The sequence below is a fragment of the Neolamprologus multifasciatus genome, chromosome 9, assembly GCF_963576455.1.
Source record: "Neolamprologus multifasciatus chromosome 9, fNeoMul1.2, whole genome shotgun sequence".
Classification (NCBI taxonomy): Eukaryota; Metazoa; Chordata; class Actinopteri; order Cichliformes; family Cichlidae; genus Neolamprologus; species Neolamprologus multifasciatus.
Window position 1 is genome coordinate 26,490,810 of NC_140447.1, and position 12,500 is coordinate 26,503,309.

General features: G+C 39.7%; 1 protein-coding gene across 1 annotated transcript in view; it reads right to left on the minus strand.

The window, feature by feature from the left end:
* Nucleotides 1-432: 432 nt before the first annotated feature.
* Nucleotides 433-12,500, minus strand: part of LOC146511685 (cadherin-12-like) — a 113,201-nt gene continuing 101,133 nt past the window's right edge. Inside the window, exons 10-12 of the mRNA XM_085171606.1 lie at nucleotides 8,518-8,635; nucleotides 5,874-6,125; nucleotides 433-1,756 (exon numbers count right to left, since the gene is read on the minus strand). Coding sequence (XP_085027732.1) covers nucleotides 1,245-1,756; nucleotides 5,874-6,125; nucleotides 8,518-8,635 — 882 coding nt within the window. The 3' untranslated portion in view covers nucleotides 433-1,244. The remainder of the gene's footprint in view (nucleotides 1,757-5,873; nucleotides 6,126-8,517; nucleotides 8,636-12,500) is intronic.

Consider the following 12,500-nt stretch of genomic DNA (forward strand, 5'->3'; position numbering starts at 1 on the left):
ATTCTGCATTTTGTCTTATTTTTTGTTAAAAAAAAAAACATGAAACAATATTGTATTTAACTCATTTTAAGCCCTGGTAAGGAGTAGAGTTTATGTCCTGAAACATAAACTCTTTGAATTGAAATAGGGTGCACTTTCTTTTTGACCATGGCTGTATGTATGCTATTTAAACATAATGACATTTGATGGCTAAGTTAGTTAGCACCTCACAGTATGAATATGCTGGTGCTTAGTACTGTAACATCACCCACTGATAGCTAGAAGTTACTATTTACACATGTATAATATATACAGCTTTACAATTACACCTAATGTACCTACCAAGAGTGCTCTGGTCCATTCATACAACTTCTAAGTTCACCATAAATCAGACAGTATTATTTTAATCAGTGGTAAGTGAACTTTCATAAGTAATAAATAGATGGAGAGGGATTCTATCCAAGTGTGGTTTATTTAACAAAACAGTGCTTACATGACTCAACTGCAGTATTTAGCCCTAATTTCTCTCTCTCTTTTTTTTTTTTTTTACAACTCTAGTACAAGTCTATTCACAGGACCCACCTAATAGAAACATACATTTTCAAGTGGGCCTCGATTAATTACAAAATCCTCAAGTGTCTCCAAAAATAAAAATACAGATCGATGACTGAGAGATAAATAGATAAATACACAAAAATCGAATCAAACTCAATCAGCCAATAAATAAATAGAACAATAAATAACATTCAAAACATCTTTGGCCAAACTTGGGCCACCTCATTGTCCCCACAGAGTTACATTGGTGTTGGTAGATGCTTCTGCCAGTCGGAGCACAGTGCTGACTGAATTTATCTATGGGGCTCAAAAAGAACATCACTGGACATGTGGCATGAAATAGCAAGTGAAAGAACAATTATATTGAGGCACTTTAAAGGATGTTGTTGGAAACGGCAACATTTCCGTGTCTATGCGTGATCCCCGAGAGGAAATAAAATGTAAGACAAGAAACAATATTCAGCCGAAAGGAAATTGAATGACTGCTTAGCTCATCTACTTATGTTATCATGTTCTTTCTTTTTATTTTTTTGTATTTTTTGAGACAATTTGGGGACTGAGCATGGTGAAGCACCAATGAAATAGAAAACAGCTGAAAAAAATCCCCAAAACATTAAAAATGGATAACATGGGAAGAAAGTAATGGTGAAACATTTGAGCCAACAAAAAGAATATTGTTACATATTTGCTTTTTGAGTCTGTGAACAACATCAATGTGCGTTCTCTGTGGTTGCTGAGTTCGACTGAGTTTCTGACTGTTCCCCGAAAATCCCCGCCAGTGTCTTAAAGCGGGGCCCCCAGTCAGTGAGGTAATCATAGTCCTCCTCGAGGTCTATTGCGAGGGACTCGATGGAGCTTAGCGACTCAGCTACAGAGCCATCTCCTTCGTAAGCGTATGTTGCTAAGGAGTCGTACGGCGGGGCCGAGTTGTCCGTGTCATGCTCTTTCAGACGCTGGTTGATGAAGTCTCGGATGTCTGCGCTGTCCTGAGAGACAGGCGGCCTGGTACCTCTTTTCATCTCAGGCTTGACATCCCTGCGGTACAGGTTGTCTTTGACAACCTTGGGATTGCGAAGCGTCCCCATGTCGAACGCGTGCGTGTCCTCTTCTCCCCCTCCTTCATCATCGTAGTGAATCACATTATCCCGGATGTCCTCTTTGGATGACATAAGGGTTTCCTTCTTCTTCTGCCGTCTCAATCCCACGTAGAGGACTACAATAACTAGGAGAACAAATCGAAATGTTTCCATGTTAGATTTCCCAAAAAAATCAGGTTATTTGTGAAAAAAGTAGGAGCCTCTTAGAGGTATAGTTTTAACCATACAGCTCAAAATATGTGTTGATCAGAGGTATGAATTTGGATTACACAACAGTAAATGTCATTTTAAACAGAACCCCTATAGTCAAAAAAAGATGATTTTGGCATGTCTTAATTTTTACTTGGCTCTACATGAGAACAGATACTGCAGCTGACATTGGCTGTATGGCAGAGTACCATGCGGAGAAACTGTGGCAACTTAAATATTAAACCCTATACAAAATTTACTCGACTGGAATGGACAGAAGGCTATCACCTGAGTCTCCTCCCTTCACCGAGACCAACTGGTCTTATGCTTAATCCTACTGAAAATATTTAATAGGATCAAGATTTATACACAGTGTGGCCCAGAGTGTTCTTTTTTTTGAGTATTGTGTTTTTAAAAAATAATATAAAATGCTATTAACATGCTTACACACGAAACAAAGATGATGAGCATGCTAGCAAAGAGGATTAGTGTAGAAATGTGCTCGGCAAAGTGCAGGTAGTATGACTCTAGATGTTTAATCTCATTCCAACATAAGCCATACGTTTTTCCATGCTGTGCCATACCCACGATCAAAAGCAAGTGGTAATATAGAGCACGGGAAGAACAGTTATAAGGGGTAAAAAAGAAACCCAGGATCCCTGTTATCATTGTCATTTGTTGTCTAGACATCTGACCTGCAAATCAATGCCTTCTTTTTCCTTGGCATCTCAAAAAATAAGATGTACTCACTGCAATACATGCTTAGAAAAAAATAGCACAGAGCTGTAAACATTGTTGGAAGTGAAATTGTACCGCTGACAATATACCCAAAGCAACATTTTATTGTTTTTTCACACGAACCATCAGAGATTGCTCGAGGTGCTGCATATTTTAGACACCATAGTACCGCTGTGTTATTTTCAGCACGGTAAATTTCCTACTCTCTCTTCACTCCTGTCAGAGCAATCTGTCTCTCTGTGTCTGTGTCCCCTTCTCAGCCTAGTCATTGAAAACTGCAGTAAAATGTGTCTTTCTTTCCTCCTCTGGGCTTTTAATATACAGTTGCATCTAAGAGTAAAAGCAATGGGCAGGAAAAAGTGAAATCATTCAAATGAAATATTCCAATAAATACATTCAGACTGAAAAAAGCCCTGACTAGATCGCCTCTTTTCAACCTCTCTGTAGCTCACTTTCTCTCTCCCTTCTTCTACTCTCACGTCATTTTTATCTTCCTTTAAGTGGTGTGCCAGCTCCCCCCAGTGGCTCATTTGTAGACTTTCACAACAGACGGTTATTACAGGCTTTGTCATTAGCTGCAGCCGATCCACAAATCGGTTTGGGAGACATAGCAATGCAGATGAACGCCTGGCTTGTTTAATTTCAACTCCTCGTTTTTTTTTTCCCCTCGCAGGACAACTGGGTCATCCTTACAAATGCTGCACAGAAACTAAGTGGCTCTATGGAAATGTTCTCAGTGGGAGTGCTGATTTTCTCTGCCTCTTCCCTTCTCAGGGACAGCATGACAGTTTGGCATCAGCCTTAGCCTTGGGGGTGGGTCGACTTGGAGCTTTGAAGACATTCTTCTCAAATGTAGTGAACACACCGACACAGCTCTACAGCACAGTGCCACAATGTGCTTTTATGTTCAATCACATATAAAACAGTGGAAGTCGGGCTGATATTTCACATGAATACATTCATGAGGGTAATGAAACAGGATTAATGATTAGGCATAGGTGGAATTTAACAGCGGATTCTTCGTGCGCCGTAAATTAGAAGGAGATCGAGAAAAGTAAATACAGCTAAATTCAAAGGGCACGGACTTCCAGTTTAAAGCGAGGTCTTCTTTAACAACCGACCATCCCACGCTTATAATTCAGAAAATGATGCCATAAACCTACATTTACTTCCTCCCAGCTATGCAGATGAGCTCGGGCATTAATAGCAGAGAATTAGGAAGGAGTTTTACAACCATGACCTTGTGGGAAATGTAAAAGCTGTAGCTTCTCAAACAGCCACAGGGCAGCAAGACTGGATTTAGTTTATAGAGCCAAGCGACCCTCCCTCTAGTCTTTAACATCTCATTGAATGACAATATTCACATGGGTTTGATAATTAACTGCAGACACTCCTGGAGAAATGCCAGCCCAACTCTGACGGTCAGCTCAGCATGTTTGGAACCAGATATTGCCAGACACAAGGGGAAGTACATCTGGAGCACATGCATCAATATTCTTTGATGCACATGCATCTAGTCTCACAGGGTTTTCTAAAGCATTACAGTTTTATTTGGTTAAATTCAGATCAGAATTTGGCTACTAAAATCGCAGGAATTAAAAAATAAATTCTCCTCAACTTTTCAGAGCCTGCACTAAAGGAATAGTTGTAGAGTGGAAATGTCAATAGTTTGATATTTCATAAAATGTCAGCCCCTGCTTCTTTTTTTTTCTCCCCTCAGAAGTTAGAGAAGATCAATATTTCTCCAAGTCCTGGCATCATTATGAGATTGCCAGGCAAACAGTGAAGACTCCAGACCAAGGTTATTATCGTTAACGAAAACTAACGAAATAATGAAAACTAGAAGTGAAAAAACATTTTCGTTAACGGAAAACTAACTAAAACTGGAATGAGTGTTCACAAAACTAACTAAAATTAACTGAATTTATAGCAAAAATGTGTTTAGTTTTCATTGATGTGTGCGTGTCATACAATAGTCAAGGGTGAAAATGAAGTTTAGTTTCCAGATTTTTTTCTTGCTGTGTCTCATTATGCCAGCAGGTGGCAAGTACGTTAGTCGAGTCGTCTGTGTTGCTGCTCCGTCCACGCGCAGAATCATGTCAGGAAAAGTTGGAAGAAAGCGCCAGAGTCCAATTTGGGATTACTTTGAATATGACTGTGTTTTGGATAAAGCAAGTGTCTTGTAGTGGAAAGAGACAAATTATGAGGGACATTTCTAAAGGGAAAGAAATCCCACAAACCTTAAAGTGCACTTGAAAAGCTCACACAAGAAGGCTAACCTAGCTTACCTTAAGAAGGTAAGGGAGCACACTCAACCCTCATCCCCAGAAAACAGAAGCTAACCCCAGGCAAGGCAGCGTGATGCATCCCGAGACAACAGGACGGGGATATCTACACAACTGTGTGAGTCAATTACCTTCAAAAAGTTTATCAATTCACTTGAACCAAAATTACAAACACCCGGTGCTGCGAGAGTTAATAGTCTCATTGGGGCCAAGATATACATTTTATAGTTGCCTGGTATCAATGGTTGTTCATCTGCCTTTATTTATTTAAAGAACCCATAGGTGGGAATGTGAGTTGTCTGTCTCTGCGTGTTAGCCCTGCGACAGACAGGCGACCTGTCCAGGGTGCAGTATGGTAGCTGGAATAGCAACATACCCAAGGATAAGCAGAAGAGAATGACTGATATGATGAAACTGGGATTTTTGTTACACTTAATTATTGCAAACACAACTAAAGCTATAACTGAAACTAATCAAAACTAAACTGAAACTAAGGATTTTCAAAAAATAAAAACTAAACTAAACTAGCAAACAATTGGTAAAAACTAATTAAAACTGATATAAAATTGAAAATCTGAAGTCAAAACTAAATAAAAATAAAAACTAATGAAAATTGCAAAACTATTAAAACCCTGCTCCAGACTGTCGCTGAACCCAGCCAAGAAAGAGTCCAACCCAGGAAAATTGGACGCAATGGTTTTTCATACAGCTTAAACATATGCACACTGTGTGCCCTTGAGCCTCTACAATGATAGAAAGCCATCAGCCTTTGGACGGAGCAGTTTTGCTGGACTGCCTCCAGCTGTTATGAAAAATTATGTTATATTTCCCAAAATGTCAAACTAGTTCACATTTTAATAGAGTTTATAGTACAAAGTATAAATATAGAGCAGACTAGGACTTATCCTCCTGAAATCCCATGAAATATTTTCCACAAAGAAAATGACTACTAACTATAACTGCCATAAATATAGTCATATTTCACACAGTTTGGAGTTTTCAAAGTTTGAGAATAAAATCCGAATCTCACCGAGCAGGATGATGATACATAGAAGTATAGCAATCAGCGCTCCTGTGCTTAGACCCACAGGAAGAAAGATGGCCTCTGCACTGCAAGTTAGCAGTGAACCGTCCGATTCACAGCCGCACACACGGATGGTCAATGTGCCCGTGCTGCTTTTAGGTGGGTAGCCATTATCTTCAATAACCACAGGGAGGAAATAGATCTCCTGCAAACGCCTTCGAAAGCCGCTCCGCTTTGTCACGATTCCGGCTGTGTTATCTAAAAAAGACAAGAGCTTTTTTAAAAATGTCATCAAATACACAAAAGAGCTTCAAACACAGTCATTGATTCTTTGACAACATATGTAGTCTTGGATTTAAGAGATCTTATTTTTTTTTAATATATTTTTTTAATGGAAAGGCCTGAAGTAGTGCAGCAACTGCTTATTCCTTGATCTGTGCAGGCTTGAAAGTTCTGACCAAAGTAAAAGAAAATATTCCTCCAAGTATAACCTCACATCAGTCAGACAATCCTCTGAGCTGAATTACAACTCTCAACGTCCAAGTTTGAGAGATGAAATTTTGCCATGTCTGATAACTCTTTATGTGTGATATCAAATCCTCTCAATTTGCTTCTCTGACTGAGACGAGAAACTTCAATAATTTGCTTCGAGCCACACCCGGAACAGTATTCCTTGAAACACCACAAAGGGTTTTCTGTCTAACTGCAGAGAGTTTGTAATTATGTATGTATGTTTTATTTATGATGTTATCTTGTTTTACAGGTAGTAGATATTTTTCTATCATAAATAATTTGGGTCCAGGCTGACTGGAAGCGTTTGCAGATCTCTGTCAACACAAAGCAGGATTTGGGAGAAACCAGGAATGTTAAATATTAACTTTTACGCATTCGCTGAAGTTGACTTGTGTACAGCTGAGACAAGAACTCAGCTGTACATGTTTTTGTCGAACTAAACTTAAAGCAAAATAGATTAAATTATGATTTAAAATATTGTTCTGCTAGTTTTGCATATATTATCAAATACTCTAAGTATATAATATACAGGCTGACTATACAGTAGCAGTTCAGACAAGTCTCACCATTGACGCGTCTGATTACTACTGAAATGTGATCGCTTTCTTTAAATCATCTGTAACAGTGTTGGCAGCATTTAAATAGAGACGTTGTTACTATGTTGTTAAATGTTACTATTATTTATGAATGAGTACACTTGGAGAAAAGTTAAGTGCGCATTAGTGAGTGTGCATTAAGAAATGTATTTTCTCAGACAACTGGGAAATTCCTTTAATTTTTTAACTAACTAAATAAATATTGATTTACTTTGTAATGTCAAATCTGATGTATCAGTTAACTTTCTAACCATTTTTTGAAAACTATTGGAACAAAGACTCCGAGAATGAAACTATAAAAAGAAACTACTGCAAGCCAAGCTGTTTTTGAGCTATGTGCAAAATTGTAAACTTCATTTTGATAGTGGCACCTCTGTGTGCGGCACAAGTTTTGTGGTATGAATATTCTTGGCAACAGGGAGCCTGTCGTGAAATGTTTGTTTTTATGGTTCTGACTTCATGAACCTTTTGCAGCATGGAAAAATAAAGACATAAAAAGAAGATTGAATAAAATAATCTGAATAATTGCAGTGGGGTTACTGCTGCTTTGCTGATTACACTCCTAAAAACACGCAAAGGGAACAACTTGGGATGACAGCCAAAGGTGTAAGAAATTCAACTTGAATAGAGGTCGACAGTGTATACGAGGGAGAGGGAACATGTCAGGTTAAACCTGCCTGCTTCTGTCTGCTACAGCTAGACTGTCTGACCCCTGTCAAGCCAGGTTTGTTCCAGTGACGAAGCCTAGCACTTTCTCTTGACAGGAGGTCAGGCGTTTTAGCACACCTTGCATGTTGCGCACAAGCACGATTTTGTTTGTGCACTCTCTCCCCCTGTCTCACCCAACCTGTCCGCAGAGCCTGTGGTGTTTGCATTTCCTGTCCCTACCTATCAGATCTCACTTTGTATCTGGAGAGTGTGCTTCTGAGGCTTCTGGCAGTCAGGAAGCTGCAAGACACTGTGTCCAAAAGGTAAAACTGGATCAGAGGTTCGGACCAGTGCTTGTCAAGGATGGTGAATGCATTCGTTTCCCTGGCCTCATCCTGCCATGTCCCACTTTTCACTTTTCATTACCCGTCTTTCTGGTTAGACTTCAAAGGCCTCAACCGGTGCAGACTGCAGAGCTTCGCATGTGATATGTGGCCTTATCATAATACAGTGTCTGACTGGATGTGTTTGGGTTATTTTTAGCACTGAGACATGCCACTCAAACCTTTCAATGAAAAGATGATCTGAAGTCTCTGTGCTTTTGGGTTTTGTTTGGAGACAGGTTATTTGCAGGCAGCAACTGAAGAGTAATATGTCACTTGAATGCACAACCCAAGGTGATTTCTATGTCACTACCCCAGTATATTTCAGTATCATCATTACTTTCACTGTCACTTTAAAGTGTTTCAAGTGCAATTTCAATTTATCTCTGAAAAAGGTCATCTGCTTTCTAAGATTATTACCTGTTTGTCAGTATTTCATAAACTGTTCAAGCAGGAGACATGTTTCAAACTTGGTCATTGGTCAGGTATGTCAAAACAGAGAATACGTACTTCCAAAGTCTCGGATGGTAAAATTCCTGTTTTTCAGATCTTCTTTTGGCGATCTGAAGGAGAACTGTTGTCCAGCGCTTGGTAAGTCCTGGTCTTTTGCACTGAAAGATTGTATCACCTGCAAAATAAAAAATAAAAAAATGAATGCCACAGGTTGACAATAAAACTATTCAAATCAACTTTTTTTTCCTTTGCCATTTATGTGTATTAAACATTGGGGTTTTTTTTAAGAGGCTTGCTCTTCTCCTGCCTGTTGGTTAGTAGAAGACTGGCAAACCACACACAGAAAATTGACTGAATTTGCAGTTTGGAGGTGAAAATTATCCATCATTGAACAACGTCTAGTCGTTTTAAACTGCCTGTGTGTCAGACCTGCCGCTGAATTGTTTTGCCGGACGTGTTTAGCACTTGATTGAAAACTTGTTGAAATTGCTAGATCACCTCATCACCTAAAGTGATGGATTAACTTCATTTAAAACTGCTGGAGCTTGTGCAATGGTCATGGAAAGAGGCCAACTATTTTAAATTGCATTTCTTTTATAGTGCATGTGCTTTAGGCGTAGACAAATGCAGGAAAAACACACAGTTTGATCAGTCCGACACCGACTGTTACGTACTACAGCACCTCAGCAAACTGGATCACTTACATGTGAAACAGAGTTTACTAATAGAACACCATGGCAGCCACTATCCCCTCTGCACTTTCCTGTTAGACGTAGACTGCTGATTCAGCCACCTCTGTAGCAGGCGGCTGACTGCTTTCTACTTTCTTTTGTTCCCCAAACATTTCAGAGATATGTCTGGAAATGGCTATGCTGCCAATCCAGCTGTGCAATCAAGCTGCTCTTCACTTACTGGATTTAACCTGCGGGAGACCCAGTGCCCTGGTGCTGGCTCCCCCACCTGCAGGAGCCACGACTCAGCCCCACTGCCCTGCTACATCACCCTGGCTGTGTTGTGTCTGAAGTTTTCCCTTCTCAGTATTTAAATGAAATTCCCTCCAGGGGAGTAAACTTGACACTAGGTGTGATGAGCACTCTGTTGAGGTCCTCGCTGCAGATGTACAGTTTGCACTATTGAACCCCTGCAACCAAATTAGCTTTTTTTATGAATAAATGAAGCTACAAACAGACCCATCTTTTTTCAATAAATATAGGCAATTTTGTCTAATGGCCATCAAAAGACTGGGAAATTGTGTTTTGCATTGTATTCCAAAGGAAAATGACTTAAACTATATCACATAAAACCTTCAACTTTGAATGCTGTAGGTGTACTGTGATTGGTCCAGAAATACGGGCAGGTTGTCTAATGAACTGCAAGAAGAGAACCCAAATGCAAACTCCAAAACAGACTACATAACAAAAGACGGGCCTTTTATTGTGGCTGATTCAAAGTCCACCAGAAAAATGTAAAACTGAATCCAAAGTAGGCAGAGAACACAGTGTAAGTTTAAACAGACACTGCAAGAAAGAGTGAAGGGAAGCCATGAAAGTCATGGGCTGTGTCCCAATTCAGGGTCTGCACGCTTGAAGTACGCATTTTAAGTGTGATTACGTCACCGCCACGCGACGACGGCTGTCCCAATTCGAAGTGTACTTCAAATGCATACTCCAAATGCGCCATCGATTTCCCCAAATATCAAGCGTTGTCCGGTGCACGCTTCGTGGTCCCATATATCCCACAATTCATAGCGCGGCGGTGGGTGTGGAAAATTTTGCCGCAAAATACGGCAGAAGGGAGCGGCCGAAGAGTGAACTGTCAAAAGTAAGTACTGAATACGATCTCACTTATTTATGTGCGAATGTTTAATAACGAAGAACATTAAAACATTGCCGACAATCTGACAATACTATAATATTGGCCATATTATATTTACATTACAACAGTTAGATAATTTTAGTCTCATAAACAACATCAGCTAATTGATATTTACTAACTAATCTTAAATGACTGTTCAGTACAGAAATGAAGCCCAACAATCATGTTTTACAGTCCTGTGGTCTCAGTCTCAGATACTCAACTAATCAAAGTGATGTCATGACAAAAATGAATGACCAACAAATCATTTTTCTCCTTCATTTCTGTCAAACAAAGCTGTATGAAACGTTTCTCGCGGTTAGTATCATGGTTGCTAGGCAACCTGAACAGCGAGACGAAGGCTAGACCGTCCCATTTCACAATCCTCTCACTTCCGCACTTCTCGTACTTATAGTACGCACCGTACGTAGTACGCGTAGTGCACGTACTTCAAGCGTGCAGAGTCTGAATTGGGACACAGCCATGGTCATGGAAGTAAAGACAGCTGGGGTAATCAAGACACAGGTGTAGACAATCAAGAAAATGAGACAGGGGATGAAGTAAAACTAAGCACAGCCACAGCCAAAGTAATACAAGAACTAAATCCACAGATAACTGCTACACTGAACAAAAGCAACATTAAGGAAAATGAGCACGAATAGAAGACAACAGAAACATTAACTGGAGCATGAGTACAATATGAACGAAAACCTAAAAATGCTGATGTGCAAAAAGTTCAATTATGCAAGAGCGAAAAACAAAAGCAAACTGAGAACGCAGACTCAACAAAACCATAGACATATACACGCACACTTTGGGCTCCCTACTCTCTGCAGAGAGGTCAGGTGGAAAAACAGGGAAAGCTAAGCTTTAAAAAAATCTTCACAAGTAGCTCCACATGACCTGCTGCTGGGCATCCAACACAAAGCACAGTAATGTGGTACATGTAGAGAGAAAATTAAGAAGTTGAAACAGGATTACAAGAAAATATCAAACGTAAAAGGTGACTTTGCATTACCAACCATTGGCCAGGTATTACATCATTCCAGATTTCACTATTAGAGATGCAAGAGCAAATGGGGGGGGGAAGAGGCTAGGAAGGTATGTCGTTCCCAGGAGACCTCCCTTGTGGATACTTATCCCCAAGTAAAGGATGAAAGAGGTTACGGTCTTTTAGCATCAATTGAATTTTAAAATGAATAAAACCTTAGTAAAATAGCCTGAATTAAATGTTGGCAAGTGTACCTCCATCAGCTTTGGCTACACAAAATCTCGCTCTTACTCAAAATGTCTTTCAGTGCACCATTATCCCTCTTCTTTACCTCTCAAGGACAACAGTATGTGCTACAGTAAATCCATATCCTGCAGTATTAACTGACAATTAGCTTCACAGCTGAAACATCAGTACCATGTATCACCGATTTAAAACAGCATTTATTATATTTTTCACAAACAGAAAATGAATTATAATCTGTCAAGTGCAAATCCACCTTACCTCGCTCTCAAAAATGCTTCCCCTCTCCTCTTGATCACAAGTGGAGCTGTTGCTGCAGTAACCGCTTATTACCGGGCTCTATTATATATATTTTAATGGTTTTAAGTGTATCCTGCTTCTGCACTTTTGCACACAGCGACATGAGGGTGTCAACTAAATGCTGTAAATGCAAATGTAATTGTTCCAGCGAATCAGTGTGATTCATTAGGTCACTGTTTTAATATAGCATTATCAAAAACAAAGCAAATATAACAGAAGAAACTGTAGCACCGCTAATATGTAGGAAGTCATTTCTTTTATATTCCCTTTATGGTTGCTTTTCTCATTTCACACTTGACCAGTTGACTCTGAGTACAGTAAATTATGGGATGTGGAAACGACCTGCTGTCTAACTTTGCCACAACCCTGATCTTCTTTATATGCAAAACTCAGTTGAAGGTTTCAGGCCACTCTCCTCCCTGCTTTTTCCACACTCTTACATAAAAACAATCAGTTACTTTTCCTGCTTGCGTGGTTACCAATCATTTTGAATTGGATGTTGTGCAGCAGCATGAGACACTCTGAAACAAGCTGTTTTTACATGTTTTTAGCCGTGTGAGTGCAGACAAGGGGAACATATGACGGATTTTACAAGAGAGGCTCTGCGGTTCTTTTTTTTTTTTTAAATCTTCCAGCTGTGCTGTGCAAAACA